Source organism: Bubalus bubalis, chromosome 8, assembly GCF_019923935.1.
Source record: "Bubalus bubalis isolate 160015118507 breed Murrah chromosome 8, NDDB_SH_1, whole genome shotgun sequence".
NCBI lineage: Eukaryota > Metazoa > Chordata > Mammalia > Artiodactyla > Bovidae > Bubalus > Bubalus bubalis.
Genome location: NC_059164.1, coordinates 47,937,379 through 47,955,591, shown reverse-complemented (window position 1 = coordinate 47,955,591; position 18,213 = coordinate 47,937,379). Strand labels below are relative to the sequence as shown.

Below are 18,213 nucleotides of genomic sequence, written 5' to 3'. Positions count from 1 at the left end.
TCCGACTCTTTGCGACCCCATGGACTGTAGCCTACCAGACTCCTCTGTCCATGGGATTTTCCAGGCAATAGTCCTGGAGTGGATTGCCATTTCCTTCTCCAGGGGATCTTCCCAACCCAGGGATCGAACCCGGGTCTCCCGCATTGTAGACAGACAGTTTACCATCTGAGCCAGTGGATACAAGAGCATTATTAGAATTGATGAAAGGCAGACTATGAGGAGATTGACTTCTGGGATGACAGCACTTCCCGCTCTGCTGACCCATCCCCAGTGAATCTGGTGAAAACTATTACAACAAAACCAAACAACTCAGTGCCTCTGGAAATGATTTTAAAAGCAAACAGCAAATGAAAAATCATCAGTGCAAGAAAGTTTATGAAAATTTGGTAGAAAGAATTCCATAAGAGTCTGTGATACTAGAACCAAGACAGTTGTTTTCTCCCTTCCTCTTCCCAGTTCAGCAAGGCACAAGCTCCACTCCAAACTGTGGCAGCCAGGAACCAAGGGCTCCCTCTCCCACCATTCCCAGCCAGAGGGCTTTCTGCCTAGGAAGAACAGCACTGCAGCATTTCTCATGCTGCTGTCAGCTGCCAGTTAGCTGAAGCCAAGTGTCAGCCAAATGAGATCAATATGTGGGTGCTTCCTTATTGTGCACAATGCTCACGTGTTATGTATGTTATCACAATAAAAACAAAGCACATAAAATGAATTTTTTAAAGTATGCTCACACACAAATTTTTAATGAATGTTTATAGCAGTATTCATAGTTACCAAAAGATAGAAACAAGCCAGATGTCCATCAGCAGACAAATGGATAACCAAATGTTATATATCCACACAGTGGAATACTATTCAGCCATAAAAGGAATGAAGTACTAACACTTATTACAACATGCCTAAACTTTGAAAAAGTTATGCTAAGTGAAAAAGGCCAAATACAAATGCATATACTGTATGATCCTATCCATATGAAAGTCAAGAACAGCAGATCTCTAGAGATATAAAGCCTATATAAAGCCTATTGGTAGTTGCATAGGGCTGGGAACGGAGTGAGAAGGGGAAAGATTTTAAAGCTGAAGGGTATGAGGTTTCTTTTGAAGGTGATAAAAATGTTCTAGGTTTGAGCGTGGTGATGGTGGCACATACCCATGAATATACTGAAAACCATCAAATATATACTTTAAATGGTTGAATTGAATGTAAGTCTAGATAAAGCAGTTTTCTAAAAAAGAGAGACTAGGAAAGGAGGAGGTGGGTTCAATTTATCTGAGGTTTTGATATCAACAAAGGAATAAAGCTACTCTTTCTTTGGGATAAGAAGAAAATCAGATGTAGATGAAATTACAGAGGAAAAAGAAAAGCTGGTATCAAGTTGACAAAGATCATTGCAGTAGTTTTGGTCTTCGTGTAGAAACAAATGGTCTGCTATAGAGAGTGAAGGACTGCAAAGAAGGTTTTTAATACCTTGAGCTTCAAGTCTCTTGAAATTAAGGGGTTTGTATCAGGGTTCAATAGAAACAATTTCTTTTTTCTCTGGAATGCTTGGGCAGCTTAGCAGCAGGTACAGAGACCATCTAAATGAGATATTTCTTACAGCTTTGAAAGGAAGGTAAATTAGAAAAATCAGGATGCTCATGAGAGCACCTTGAAATGCTGGGCTGATGGAGGATGAGCAGAGCAAAGGATTTTACAGCACTGATCACAGTCAGGTCAAAAAGCAAGTTCTTTTGAGTAAAATCTAGCGTTTTTATTATTATACAAAACCCAGCATGTTTTGTTCCATCTGTTTGCTCTTAAACCTCATTTTGTACTGTTCTCCTGTCACTTAAGTGCTCTGCTCCTCTTGCTCTTTGGCAAACTCAGCCAGGTATAAGTCCTCTCTCAGGGCCTTTATAAGTCCCCTCTCAGGGCCTTTGCACTTCTTCTCTCCTCATAAAAGTGCCTACTCTGGAAATTGATGTAACTTGTTCCCTCCTTTTTCCTCATATCTTCCCAGGAAGCCTTGCCTTGCCTCACTCTATCTAAAGTTGGATAAAAACTGCTCTCTGGCTTCTTTGCTTCCTTCTTCTCTTAGAATTTATTACTCTTCTTTATATTCCACAATTAAGTCATTTAAAAGTTTTATTTCTTCTTTAAGAGGGCAGGAAATTTTTTTAGCTGACTTTATTGCTACATTCCTCACTTCCAGGAAGTACTTGGCAAATTGTACACATTAAAGAGAATTTGTAAGAGGGAAGGGGGTAGGGGCAAGTGGAGGTGTGGAAAGTTGTCTTCAAGCTTGGAGACCTTAGAGGTGGAGCAGTTCAAAATGATGACTCAAAAAGTACACGTATAGTACAGGACAGGCTTCCCCGGGTGGCTCAGCAGTAAGGAATCCTCCTGCGATGCAGGAGACACAGGTTTGATCCCTGGGTCGGGATGATCCGCTGCAGAAGGGGAATGGCAGCCCACTCCAGTATTCTTGCCTGGAGAATCCTATGGACAGAGGAGCCTGGCAGGCTACAGTCCATAGGGTCGCAAAGAGTCGGGCACAACTGACGTGATTTAGCACGCATGCAAGCACAGGATAGGTTTTAGAAAAGCTGTCTGTTGTGACATAGTCACCGAGGATCCTACACCCCCCCATGCCTAGTTCTTCAGTTTTTCCAAAACTAACAGGGTGGAATAGGGTAGGGAGCAGGGGAAGCAGGCCACCTTGGGAGCAGGGCTAGGGTGAGGCTAGGCTTCTGCTGCCACCTGAGGCTGGACCCTGTCACATTGTTCTTCTGTCACATTCCTGTGTCAGTGGGTTGGTTTCCTGCAGCAACCACAGGCCTTGGCCTTGCTCTCCCTCTCAGCCAGCCTCTCAAACATAGAGCATAGAGCTGCTTCTCCTGTGCAGCTACTCACAGATCTGCTGCTGGCAGATAGCCATCTAGGCCCTGGCAACTTTGTTTCTGGAGTAAAACTGTAGGACCTTCTGGGTGAATCCTTGGAGAAGAGGAAGAATGTCAATACTTATAATTTAGTGCTGAAATTTCTGTGGAAGAAAGAAGGGCAGTAAAGGGCAGTAAATGATCAGAGCAGAAGTAGGGAAGATGTTTAAATACCTGGTGTGGACCTCAGGAGAGGATTGACTCAGACAGATTTAGGCACTAGTTCTTCCCTGTTCCTACGGGGCTCTTTCATCATCTATTATAAAAAGTATAGTTATCACTCCACCTGCACATTTCTTCACTGGGCTGTAAAGCAAATTTCATCTCTATCTTCATAGCACTTAACAAGGGCTGGTACATAGGATTCTCGGGAACTATGTGTTGACTGAAATACCTACATTGAATGAGAAAGTGTTGAGAGATAACCATGGAATTACGATGTAGGAGCCAAGAGCGTTGTGACCTCTAGGTCTTGTCATTTGACCAACAAGAGTGGAAGAGGAGAAAGCCAGGTTTCTGATACCAAAGGAGTAGGTCAGATGTTTTCAAGATGACCATTTAGGATGAATTTAGGGGGATTTGTTTTTTTTTGTTTTTTTAAGATAATGGAAAGGTAGGTAGAAGGATCATAATCAGGGGTGATGTGAGAAGACACAGTTAATTATATGGTTATAAACATTTGATAATTTCAGAGGTAAAATATAAGTTCCAATAATTGGACAACTAAATGAAAATCAACAAAAATAACTGAAAACATTGGAGGTCTGGGGGAGAAAGAAGTGTTTAGTAGGTTAAATTTTAGTTTGTGAAGAATGTTATAAAAATAAGAACTCCAGTTGGGAGATTTTTTTTGATTTTGTGGGACTTGTACAAACACTTTTTATTTTGTCCTCATTCTTATTAGTATCAGTTTTGGTATCAGAAGGGTGATAAAAACCTACATTTGTATACTTCCCTCTCAGACGCTGAGCTTATGAGAGTGCATCTATGTGTGAAAAGGGTTGAACTGGTGGGAGCCAGTTCAAGTCTTTGCAGACTTGCCTCTCTTGTATGTTGTGTAGAAACATACTAAGTGAAGACATGGCCCCATTAGAATTAATAAGATTTTACAGTGTTGCTCTTATAGTTTCAAGTGACAAACTTGCTACAGTAGGTACTGGGGCATATTATTTTACATTTATACCCAGGAATTATGTATAAATTAAAATGTTTAATTCTTAATAAGCATTTAATTATCAAATGTATATAAATATATGTATACATTTTTAAGCAAAATTTTTCTGTTGTCCATATAAAGTTACCTTCTATAGAGGAGATGTGTTTTTTATTTATTTTTATTTTTAATTGGAGGATAATTTACAATGTTGTGTTGGTCTCTGTCATACAACAATGTGAATCAGTCTCATATATATATATATATCTCCCCTTTTCTTGAGTCTTATGGAGGATATATTTTTAAGAAAGGTATTTACAACCTAATACCATAGTATTTAGTCTTGTATAATTTAAGTTCATTTTTAATAAACTTTGTTCCCACAGTCCAGAAAAGGCTTTGAAAGACTCACTACAACCCTATGAGGCTGCATATCTATCAAAATCATTATCTCGACTCTTTGATCCTATCAACTTGGTTTTTCCTCCTGGTGGTCGTAATCCTCCTTCTGCTGATGAACTTGAAGGTATCATTAAAACTATAGCGAGGTATGTGTTTTTATATAATGGCATGCCATAAAATGCCCACCACATTTGTTAGTGATGTCCGATGCAGTACATTTTAAATTTATCTCTAGTTGTTCAAGTAATTAGTCCAGCAATTAAATCAAGAGTTTTGCAGTGAATGAGTGCACATGTCCTAAGTACTTGAGATTCCAATTAATAAAACCATTTAAATACAGTCTAAAAATAGTTATTTATAATTGTTCTTTATCTTGTCAAGGATGCAGAGTAAACCAACCTAATTCTTTATACCATAGTAAATTTCTGGTATTAAGTAGGACAGTAAATATAAAAATAATTTTACAGATTGAGAAGCTAAAACATGGAGAGTAATTTTTTTTTTTTAATCTTAAATCCAGAAAGTACTTCATGGTGTACAAGTATTATAATCCTGATTAGTCTACTCGTGTTTGCTATTTTAAGCTTTCTAAAGTTGAATGTGACAGCTTTTAAAACTCTTAAAAGGGAAGATATCCTAGCAGAGGTGCCACCTGAATGCTTGCAGACAATGTAGTTATACTGTTGTCTTTAGACATTTTATGGTCACCCAGGCGACCCAGTCTGCAGTTGAGACTCTCGGTTCCTGTCATAGTATACAAGTTGTCATAACAGTAGGTCTGTACATTTATAGGTGAACATTTTGTGAGTTAAAATAGTTGTTAGGCCATATAGGACCAGAGTATAGAAGTCTAAATTCTTTTAGATTACACATCAGATAATGATTCTGAGGCATGTGAGAGTAAGACTAGAAAGCCACAGGTATAATCTGCAGAACCATATACAGTAGTGTTGAAAGAGCCCAGAATCTTGATACTAATCTCTCCACAGTTACTTTGACTTTCAAAGGCCTGACTCTGGATTCTTAAACCCTGATTATGTCTCCATTATTTGTTTAGTATAGTAGTGATCAAACCAGTCATTAATTCAACTTGATCTCTGACCTGTTTATGGAAATATTAAAGAAGTAACTCCCTTTCCTCTGTGCAACTTGACCACACTGTGATCAGTTGTAAGGTGGGACTTGAAAAAGCATACTTATGCCACTGATCAATAGAATGTGAATACCAGGGTTAATTATGTCTTACTCACTGTTAATTATGTCTTACAGTGAGATTATGTCTCACTATTAAATGAAAGGGCATTTTTGATGCACAAAGTAAGCACTAATGTTAAAGTCTTTCGCTTTCTTCATAAAGGGAGTCTGGGAAATACCAACATTCTTTCTGCTACTTCAGAGACAGTAATTACTTTTCTTGCTTTCTACTTGTATATGCATTTTCATGCAGTTTTTAACTGCTGGTATACTTTACATGGTCTTTATAAATACTTTTTTTGGAGCAGTCAGCTGAAGTGTCCCAAATAATCCAGTGTAAAACATTGAAAATAAGCATGGCAAAGAAATACTTCAGGAATCAAGATTTTTAAAATTTCCAGTTAAATCCTTGTTGTGCTTTTGATATAAAAAAGCTACGCTATCAAAATAACATGAATTGGCATAATTTCTACAGAAACTTAGTATCTTGATATATCATGTAATTTATATTTTTAGCCTATGTCCTTCCAAGGTCATCATTTCCATTCAAGACCTGTCATTTCCTTGCAGATGTCTGTGATATGCAGTGTCTTTAATTGCACTTATCAGTATGAACAAGAGTGCTACTTGAAAAATCTGTACACAGTTTACTCTTCTTAATCACAGCCTGAACCCACACATGACATGCTTTTATTAATGAGAAACTGGTCATTAACCAAACCATCTCAGGGCACTTTTTCCTAATGCTGAATTTAGGAGGGAAAATGAAACAATCCAATCAATTCTTAGAGGCACCCAGGGAAATCTATAAAAAGAATCACCTTGTCGTTTAATGGGTTTAAGTTCATATACTTGTCTTTGTTGATAAACTGTATTGCTAAAGTCTGTTTTTGTTTTCTTCAGTGAACTAAACGTAGCTGCTGTTGATTCAAACCTCACATTAGCTGTGTCAAAAAATGTGGCAAAGACCATCCAGTTGTATGGGGTAAAATCAGAGCAGCTGGTAAGTGATAATCACTTCTGTAAACCTTGATTTTGTTTCAAATAACTAATTATACAATACTTGACTATAAATATTGAATTGACTGAATAGTAATTTACTGTAAAATTTTAAAGTGACATTTTGAAACTTTCTTATGAATTTAAATCAGAAAAAGTTTTAAATCTATTAAAAAACGGCCCTCCTATTATTGTTACACTTGCAGAATGCAGGCAAATTTTGTAAGACTTTTTAAGAAATCTGTGTGCCACTTTATGAGTTAAATTATGTATATTTTTAAGTATATTAATAATTATTTCAAATTGGTCAGATTTCCTCTCCTGTGGTCACTCACTCCAGGTATCATTTATGTACTGTTACCTAGTGTGAAATTAAGTTGAACCATTAGAAAATGATTAGAGGATGTTAAGTGCTTAAACTGTAAAAGAAAAATATTGATTTACTTTCTAAAGTTTCTAGACTGTGAAAGTTTAACTCCAAAATTACTCTATTTGAGACAGATGATTGCACATATTTAAAATAATAACTACATGACTGAATCATAATCTTAATTCTCTAAATTAATGTTTTAAATTAAATATTAACTAGTAGGTATGTATGCTAATTGAAATCCAACGAATAAGACTATAGTATATCTTTAACTGTCATTGATTGAAGAATTTTAGAGAATGTGCCAAAATGTGATCTCTCTACTGTCATTGTAGGGATCGCCAACCATGGGTTTTTTGTGTGGCCTCCCTTACTGCTCCAACTGAAACATGGGAAAATGAAGTATAGTTGACCCTTGAACAGCTTGGGGGTTTGAGGCACCTACACTCCCTGCAATCAAAAAATCCACGTATAGTTTATAACAACATTTTCGTTGTTTCTCCTTATCATCCCTTCTACCTCAGTGGAGTCAACCAACTGTGGATTGTGTAGTATTTACTATTTACTAAAACTTAGTATTTACTAAGTACTGTAGTATTTACTATTGAACAAAATCTGCATGTCGATAGACCATTGCAATTCAAACCTGTGTTGTTCAGGGATTAACTGTAATCCAGTTTTATCTATATCCAAGTGGTTCAGTTGGTTCTGGTATAATTTTTAGAGTTGGTTGGTAAAAGATTGAACTGAAGGAATTTGCATAAAATGATCCTTGGTGGTAACAGTCATATCCTGAGGCTTCCTGCTTTCAGTTCCAGTGGGTGGCCCCATTGTGTTTGCATGTTAATATGATGCTGTCTTCTATTTAATTATTCTTGCAACCTTGACAGATTTTTTTTTAAGCATTTTACAAGCATTTTTTAAAACATTGTTTATTGAGAACTGGCCCCACAGAGACCATGGAAGCTCTTCATAGGTAATTAGATCATTAATTTCTCTCTCAGTCTTTGCTATAAAAGCTTTATTATGATGTTTATTACTTTAAAAAATATGGTTTATTATTATAAATGAAATTCAGTATTATATCCAATAGAATTCAATGTAATTACTAAAAGTGTCAGGAAAAAATAACCTCATGAGATGATCCCACCAGAAGATAACATAAGGAAGAGCCAATATATACATGGAAAATAGTTCACTTTTCCACATCAGGCAAGAGCAGTAGTAAATGGAACATGTGACTTCAGTTAAGTCAGTAATGACAAAAAGCTTTAACAAAATTAAAATAAATCAAAAACTTTTGATTGAGTTGATGTTCTTGGCCAGATTGTCTGTGATCCTAAGTTACTCAGGCCTACCATGCTAAAGTGCTAAATTAAGGGTAAGAGAATTTTTTCTGTTTTTTTAAGTAATTTTACTTTTCTACTTTCATTTTAGCTTTTAAAGAAAGCTTAAGTATTACTTAATAGTACAAAGAGGATCATTTGTTTTATTTTTTAAAAAATGTTATTGAGCATTGACAAGTAATGTTTTAATGTTCATCTCTGTAATTTTTTGGCTGTTAATAATATTATTTCTGCCACTCCTCTATGTGTTTATTTATTTCAGTATCAGTTCAGTCATTCAGTTGTGTCCGACTCTTTGCATTGCAACCCCATGAACTGCAGCACGCAAGGCTTCCCTGTCCATCACCAACTCCCAGAGCTTATTCAAACTCATGTCCATTGAGTCAGTGAATGCCATCCAACCATCTCATCCTCTGTCATCCCCTTCTGCTCCCACCTTCAATCATTCTCAGTATCGGGGTCTTTTCAAATGAGTCAGTTCTTCGCATCAGGTGGCCAAATTATTGGAGTTTCAGCTTCAGCATCAGTCCTTCCAATGAACACCCAGGACTGATTTCCTTTAGGATGGACTGATTGGATCTCCTTGCTGTCCAGGGACTCTCAAGAGTCTTCTCCAACACCACAGTTCAAAAGCATCAATTCTTTGGTGCTCAGCTTTCTTTATAGTCCAACTCTCTCATCCATACATGACTACTGAAAAAACCATAGCTTTCACTAGATGGACCTTGGTTGGCAAAGTAATGTCTCTGCTTTTTAATATGCTGTTTAGGTTGGTCATAGCTTTTCTTCCAAGGAGCAAGCATCTTTTAATTTCATGGCTGCAGTCACCATCTGCAGTGATTTTGTAGTCCCCCCAAAATAAAGTCTCTCACTGTTTCCCCATCTATTTGCCTGAAGTGATGGGACCAGATGCCATGATCTTAGTTTTCTGAATGTTGAGTTTTAAGCCAGCTCTTTTACTGGCTCAAGAAGCTCTTTATTTCTTCTTCACTTTCTGCCATAAGTGTGGTGTCATCTGCATGTTTGAGGTTATTAATATTTCTCCCAGCAATCTTATTTCCAGCTTGTGCTTCATCCAGCCCAGCATTTCAGTTAAGTAATTTATTTTTCTCAACCACTCACTCTATCCTTGAACTTGAGGACGTCCTTTGCATTCTTTCCACCCTCAGTAAAACAAAAGAAAGTCATCTTAACCAAGTGTGTGTTCTTAAACACAAGCCATCCTTCCCACTGTCCTGTCCACACTGAGCTGCTGTGCTCACTCTACAGATAATCTGTATTGCGTGGTCTGTGTCTTCTGTGTTTCTAATTTTGACAGGTTTTATTCTTTGATCTTGCCATATTTCTCTTTATAATTATTTTGCTGGAAACGTTTAGTGGAAAATAGACAAATATTAAATCTTTAGTGGGAGAAAAATTGAAACAGATTTTTAAGTAGAATATCTAGAAGTGGAAATGTTAACTTGAAATTTAGTATAACTAAGTCTATAAAGGGATAATTCTTTTTATAGATGAGATATTTAGGCCTCAAGTCCACAAGGTTGAAAGAGACAAAATTAAATCATTAATGGTTAAGTGGTGAGATAGATAAAGGAAAGCTAGAATTTTAATGACAATGTGTTTCCAAAAAGGGTGACTTGAAAATATAAAACTTCAAATGTAAAATGAACAGCTTTCCAGGATCCTAAGTTTATTTTCCTAAAGATTAGTTGTGGAAGTTTCTTGGCTATCACATCATTTTAGTATGCTTAACCATAGCCTTAATTCACAACAGGAGAAGGAATCATAAAATGATTTCTCAAGTTGGTCCTTTCTGTGGACCATCTTTATGGTTATCTAAACTCACTATGTGTATTTGGATATATTCCTCCATATGCCTAAAAAAGCTACATGTTGTTTCTTTTCAACCTTGTCTTTTGAATGTTTTAGGATATAATAGAATATATCACGTATGGATTATATGCATAGTACATGTATTTACTTATAATAATACGAATTTTTTTTTTATCATTACACATGTGTTATTTTTTTTCTAAGTCTTCTTTTTTACTAATCACCAGAGTTATGTGTTATAAGAACCTAAAGTTCTGTAGGGACAATTTCTTACATCCTTTTTTCTGACTCTTAAATGGTACCAGAGAATTCATTTTTTACAGTTACAGTAGGGCCATAAAAATAACTGCCATTATTAAACATCTACAGTGTCTTGGATTGTGCCATTTATTTTATAACAACCCTTGAAAGTATCTATAGTGGCTTGAATTGTGCCATTTATTTTACAACAACCCTTGAAATGAAAGTATCTGCCACAGCAAAATGTGGAAATTGAGGCTGAGAAAGCTTTGTAGCCTGCCCACTATAGACTGCTAAAAAAACAGTGCCAGCTAGCAAGTCTTGAAACTAGCATTAGACTCACATTTGAGTCTGCTGCTGCTGCTGCTAAGTCGCTTCAGTCGTGTCTGACTCTGTGCGACCCCATAGACGGCAGCCCACCAGGCTTCCCCGTCCCTGGGATTCTCCAGGCAAGAACACTGGAGTGGGTTGCCATTTCCTTCTCCAATGCATGAAAGGGAAAAGTGAAAGTGAAGTCGCTCAGTCATGTCCGACTCTAGCGACCCCACGGACTGCAGCCTACCACGCTCCTCCATCCATGGGATTTTCCAGGCAAGAGTACTGTAGTGGGGTGCCATTGCCTTCTCCGCACATTTGAATCTAGACCAAGCTAAAACTCTCTTGTACCACAACACAAATATATCTTTCTTTTTTACTTAAGTAGTATTTTGTGATTTACTTATTCACTTTGCAATATAACATAGAGATCTGTATCTACTGTTTTAACATTGAGTTGGCCAAAATGTTCATTTTGGTTTTTCCCAAATGTTTGTTTGTTACATCGTGGGGAAAAACCCTGAATGGACCTTTTGGCCAAACCAATACATGTATAGTATGCTTATGTATCATAGTTTATTTCTTCATTCTTAATGGATAGTGTCTTAGGCCTTTTGGCCTGCTATAACAAAATGCCATAAACTGGGTGACTTATAGACAGCAGCAGTTTATTTCTCACAGTTTTGGAGGCTGGCAAGTCCAAGATCAAGGCACCAGCAGATTTGATATTTGATGAGAGCCCCTTCCTGATTCATAGATGCCTATCTTTTTTCTGTAAGCTTACAGGGTGGAAAGGGCAAAGGTGGCTTTCTCAAGCCTCTTTTATAAGGTCACTAATCCCATTCATGAGTGCTCTGCCTTCAAGTCCTTGTCACTTCTCAAAGTCGCTCAGTCGTGTCGGACTCTTTGTGACCCCATGGACTGTAGCCTACCACAGTCCTCTGTCCATGGGATTTTTCCAGGCAAGAGTACTGGAGTGGGTTGCCATTTGCTTCTCCAGAGGATCTTCCCAACCCAAGGATCGAACCCATGTCTCCTGCATTGTAGGCAGACGCTTTACCATCTGAGCCACCAGGGAAGTCCTCAAAGACTCCACCTCCTGGTAAATATCACCACCTTGGGCATTAGGTTTCAACATATGAATTGCCTGGGTGCTTAGTCAGTCAGCCATGACTCTTTGTGACACACCTCAGATGGACTTTAGCCCACCAGGCTCCTCTGTCCATGGAATTGTCCAGGCAAGAATACTGGAATGGCTTGCCATTTTCTACTCGAGGGATCTTCCTGACCCAGGGATCAAACCCACGTCTCCAGTATTGACAGGCGGATTCTTTATTGCTGCACCACCTGGGAAGCCCTTTAACATATGGGTGGGGAATTACAAGCATTCAGACTATAGCAGATATTTAGATAATGTAGTTATTTAATTTAGAAATAACAGGGATTTAGCCTTGAATTCTCATATGTGAGTTATAGGTCATGGGGTTTAGTTCCTTTCACATATATTTGATTTAGTATATGTCCTGTGAATATCAGCCTTTAAGGTGCTCTATTGTGAAAATGAGATCAGTGTTTTAGATTATCTTCATTTAAAAATTCTTATTTGTCTTGACAGCAGTTCTGCAGTTATAATTAATTTATTATGCTAAGTAGAATTTTATGTTCCAAATATACACACACCTGTAGATGTTTATATTATAATATCTTATGATTGAGTTGAACAAATTGATTATTTAATGGTAATATAGTGATAATTTATATAGGTCTGAAGTGTAACCATTAGTAGAAAATGTCACTAGACCTTGCTATTACAAGTTTGAATCAATGATATGTTTAAAGGAAATTAGAATATTAATATACAAGGAATTTTTATGGCACCTTGATAATTTATAGACTTACAAGCTATTGTAATAACAAAATTATAGGCAAACATTCTTTTTAAAAGGTAAATTGTTAGGGCATTTTCCAATGATAACTATTATCTGATGGTTTTCAAAAATGACATATAGAATCTTAGTGTAAATGTCAAATGTTATAAAGTGTAAAAAAGTAGATTGGCATTTAATTAAGTTGTGACCATTTGAAACAGTAATAGGAATGACATTTAAGGGGAGGTTTCAACTTCAGTGCAGGTCAGTAGTTGTGTATGATGAGGTCAGTAGCTGTAGATGGCAGTAGGGTTTTTTAAAAGCTTTATAAATATATGCTTTATTCTTTGTATAGTTAACAACTTATTTGGAGACTTGACATTCTTATAATGAAAGAAAGCCTACATGATATAGAAGCATAGGAGTTTGACTCTTTTAGTTTTAAAAGGATGACATACCTGGGTACTGCTCCATATAGCCTTCATGTGGTAGTAGCCTGTTATTAACATTCAAGTAAAAGATTTTTTAAAATAGAAAATCACTTGGTTGAAAGAGTTTTCATATTATGTGCCAACAGGAAACATACCAGTAGATTCTCTTGGACCAAATACAGTTTAGCTGTGATACAAATACACTGATCCCTTTGGGCTTCTTACTCATTTGATTCTTTAGACAGCTTTCTGTTCTTTTCTACCTCTGTTCTTACGTTGGACTTCTTTTCTTTAAGATAACTTTCTGACCTGCTTCCCAGACTTGTAAGACCTTGATTTTCTGGGGCTGTGGCAGATCAGTAGAAAATGGTCAACTTGTCTAAGATTCAGTTGGCCATGGTGAAGACAGAGACAAATATCAAGTAATGGTTATTGTAATTAGGAAATATTTTCAGGAGAAAGTAAGCAACTCAGTTGTCACTTAAAGTCTGAAAGTCTTCATTATCTGTTGCCACAAAAGTGCTGTATGATAGACAGCCACAAAATCTGAGTGGCATGCAGGAAGCATTTACTGTTCATATGTCCTGGGACCAGTGAGGGGCAGCTAGATGGCTTTGCCAGTTTTGGCTGGGTTTACTCCAGAGCAGGCTGGCTACTGATCAGGCTGGCTTAACCATAGTTAATCCTCTGTTCTTCACATCTCTGATCCTGGAGCAGGCTTTTCTGAGCTTGATCTCATGGTGAATGAAGGCAGAGGTACAAGAAAGAAAGGAGCCCCAGAAGTCTGGCTCACCAAAGCAACCCAACCAAGGTGCAGATTCAGCACAGGATGTAGATGGAGAAAGAGATGAAGGATTGGGGCCAGTTATGCCATCTGTCACAAAGTGAGAGTGGGAACGTGGCAAGAAAAAGACAGTTCATTAACTTTTCTTTTTTAATCACCAATTGCCTAATCTCCCTAGTTGAATCCTAGTAATGTGTATTACATTTTTAAGATACCATGTATGTATGTATTGGGATATAATTGACACATAACATTATGTTATTTTAAGGAGAAGGATGTAATTTTTTTTTCTTGTGATGGGAACTTTCAAGATTTACTCTCTTAGCAACAAAAACCCCGCCACATTCAGGTATGACCTAAATCAAATCCCTTACGATTATACAGTGGAAGTGACAAATAGATTCAAGGGATTAGATCTGATAGAGTGCCTGAAGAACTATGGATGGAGGTTCATGACATTGTACAGGAGGGTAGTGATCAAGACCATCCCCAAGAAAAAGAAATACAAAAAGGCAAAGTGATTGTCTGAGGAGGCCTTACAAATAGCTGAGAAAAGAAGACGAGCTAAAGGCAAAGGAGAAAAGGAAAGATATACCCATTTGAATGCAGAGTTCCAAGAATAGCAAGGACAGATAAGAAAGCCTTCCTCAGGGATCAGTGCAAAGAAATAGAGGAGAACAACAGAATGGGAAAGACTAGAAATCTCTTCAAGAAAGTTAGAGATACCAAGGGAACATTTCATGCAAAGATGGTCACAGTAAAGGACAGAAATGGCATGGACCTAACAGAAGCAGAAGATATTAAGAAGAGGTGGCAAGAATACACAGAAGAATTATACAAAAAAGATCTTCATGAATCAGATAACCATGATGGTGTGATCACTCACCTAAGAGCCAGACATCCTGGAATGCAAAGTCAAGTGGGCCTTAGAAAGCATCACTACAAACAAAGCTAGTGGAGGTGATGGAATTCCAGTTGAGCTATTTCAAATCCTGAAAGATGATGCTGTGAAAGTGCTGCACCCAGTATGCCCACAAATCTGGAAAACTCAGCAGTGGCCACAGGACCAGAAAAGGTCAGTTTTCATTCCAATTCCAAAGAAAGGCAATGCCAAAGAATGCTCAAACTACCACACAATTGCACTCATCTCACACGGTAGCAAAGTAATGCTCAAAATTCTCCAAGCCAGGCTTCAATAGTACGTGAGCTGTGAACTTCCAGATATTCAAGCTGGATTTAGAAGATCCAGAGGAATCAGAGATCAAATTGCCAACATCCATTGGATCATTGAAAAAGCAATAGTTCCAGAAAAACATCTACTTCTGTTTTATTGATATGCCAAAGCCTTTGACTGTGTGGATCACAACAAACTGTGGAAAATTCTTCAAGAGATGGGAATACCAGACCACCTGATCTGCCTCCTAAGAAATCTGTTTGCAGGTCAAGAAGCAACAGTTAGAACTGGAGATGGAGAAAAGACTGGTTCCAAATTGGGAAAGGAGTACCTCAAAGCTGTATATTGTCACCCTGCTTGTTTAACTTTTATGCAGAGTACATCATGCGAAATACTGGACTGGATGAATCACAAGCTGGAAATAAGACTGCTGGGAGAAATATCAATAACCTCAGATATGCATATGACACCACCCTTAGGGCAGAGAGCAAAGAACTAAAGAGCCTCTTGATGAAAGTGAAAGAGGAGAGTGAAAGAGTTGGCTTAAAACTCAACATTCAGAAAACTAAGATCATGGCATCTGGTCCCATCACTTCATGGGAAATAGATGGGGAAACAGTGGAAACAGTGAGAGACTTTATTTTTGGGGGCTCCAAAATCACTGCAGATGGTGAGTGCAGCCATGAAGTTAAAAGACACTTGGCTCCTTGGAAGAAAAGCTATGACCAACCTAGACAGTGTGTTAAAAAGCGGAGACATTACTTTGCCGACCAAGGTCCATCTAGTGAAAGCTGTAGTTTTTCCAGTAGTCATGTATGGATGTGAGAGTTGGACTATAAAGGAAGCTGAGCACCAAAGAATTGATGCTTTCGAACTGTGGTGTTGGAAAAGACTCTTGAGAGTCCCTTGGACTGCAAGGAGATCCAACCAGTCCATCCTAAAGGAAACCAGTCCTGAATATTCATTGGAAGGACTGATGCTGAAGCTAAAACTCCAATAATTTGGTCACCTGGTGCAAAGAACTGACTCATTTGCAAAGACCCTGATGCTGGGAAAGACTGAAGGTGGAAGGAGAAGGGGACGACAGGATGAGATGGTTGGATGACATCACTGACTCAATGGACTTGAGTCTGAGTAAACTTTGGGAGTTAGTGATGGACAGGGAAGGCTGGTGTGCTCCAGTCCATGGGGTTGCAAAGAGTCGGACAGGACTGAGCGACTAAACTGAACTAATACAATCCAGTTTTGTTAGCTGTGGTCTCCCTAGTGTACATTAGATCCCTAGACTTACTTATTTTATAACTGGAAGTTTTTACATTTACCACATCCCTTACACCTCATCTCTAGCAACCACCAGTCTGTTCTTTGTATCTGTGAATTTGTTTTGTTTTGTTTTTTGATTCTACATTTAAGTGAATTCATGCAATATTTGTTTTTCTCTACCTGACTTATTTTACTCAGCATAATGCCCTCAAAGTCCATCCATGTTGTCATATATGTTAGGATTTCCTCCTTTTTTTGTGGTTGAATGATATTCCATTATATGTACGCACCACATTTCCTTTATCCATTCATTTGTCCATGGACCCTTACGTGGCTTCCATGTCTTGGAAATAATGTGTAAATAATTAGTGTAAATAATGCTGCAGTGAACACTGTGGTGCATATGTCTTTCCAGATAGTGATTGCATTTTCTTCAGATTGCTGAATCATACAGTAGTTCTGTTGTGTATTGTTTTCCCTCTGAGTGAGAGGGAAGCCCTGTAATGTTTGAACACTGAAGGAGGAAATCTAACTCTAAAGGAAGGTTTGAAATGCAAGAAGGAGTAGTAAGCACACTTGGTAAATATATAGGTAAATTTAAGCCTTAGTTGCATAAAATGAGAAACAATAGTGATTAATTCGGAACATGGAAACAAAACCCCTAAAATACAAATTCACTTTAAAGTTTATAGTGATGAAAAGATAATGAGTTTGAAAGCATTCTAAAATGCTTGTGTTATTCAGGAGGACTATAAAGCTATAGATACTTTGACCTAAGTTGAGCATGAATTTTAACAGTTTAATTATGGCCACTGAAAAAGTAGAAATAGAATGTGTATCTTCAGAGATAATTGATGGAAAAAATGGATATAAAGACAAGTACCAGTTCAGTAAATGCTGAAAAGTAAACAGAATAAAAAGCAAAAAGTCATATGAAAGTTCATAGTAAGATGAATTCTAACTGTATCATTGATCACAGTAAATGTAATTACCTCAGTCAGGTAATTAAACTTTTTTTTCTGGTTTGACATTATAAACACTGCTATTAAGATTAATATTCAGAGAGAGCCTCATTAGCTTGGAGCTCAGTAATACAATTTTTTTACTATTAAGACTTCGGTTAAATTGAAAGTTATCTGTAGACCATATAAAGAATTTCTTGCTATGAAAATTAATAATGCATAAAAGATTATAGGTTTAATTACATTAGACTTTATATCTCTCAAAAACTGTGAAAGTATTAGTCTATAATATACAAATAAATAAACAACTAATTATTTTTAAAAATCATATTGACTAGCTTAGGTCTTAATAGTTGGATGCTGAAATTTTAGTTTTTCTATATCTCTGAGGGTAATACATTTTATTAGAAATTCTATGGTTTGAATTTCAGTCTGTACTAAACCTAAACTACTGTAAATCAAAGAGATCTTATTCTCTATATATTCAAAGAGGTTTTCTGTCAATTAATAAATTAGTCTTAGTATTTATTATTGGAAAATGGAAAAAGCTCAGTATAACTGACAGTAAACCATTTTCTCTTCTTCAAAGAATTAAAAATATAAAGACTTATAACTATAAATTTAATTAACAAAGCCAGTGCTTTAGGAGCCAGTGATTGGGCATGGGTAGGCGGAAACTCCATCTGTTGTTCAAAAGCATAAGGTTCTTTGAAGAAAAATAAAGTAAAAGTTTCAAGTGATCCATTCCTAGCAAATTGTATTTGTCTTCCCTACCCGCTGTAGTTACCAAATCCCATGTGCTGGATGGAGGTTTTGACTTAAAGGACAGGAGCATGGGAGCAGATCTAGAGGAGGTTGATGAGAAAGGTAGATTGGTAAAAGGGTCTTAAAGTAATCCAGGGTGTCTGAGCAATGCAGCTATGAATTACAAAGCTATGGTTGATTCCTGTGTGCTGGTTTTACT

General features: G+C 37.2%; 1 protein-coding gene across 2 annotated transcripts in view; it reads left to right on the top strand.

Annotated features, from left to right (window-relative positions):
• Nucleotides 1–18,213, top strand: part of COG5 (component of oligomeric golgi complex 5) — a 285,394-nt gene that overhangs the window by 218,421 nt on the left and 48,760 nt on the right. For both annotated transcript variants that reach the window (XM_044946598.2, XR_006552749.2), the window contains exons 13-14: nt 4,455–4,616; nt 6,568–6,667. In XM_044946598.2, coding sequence (XP_044802533.2) covers nt 4,455–4,616; nt 6,568–6,667 — 262 coding nt within the window. The remainder of the gene's footprint in view (nt 1–4,454; nt 4,617–6,567; nt 6,668–18,213) is intronic.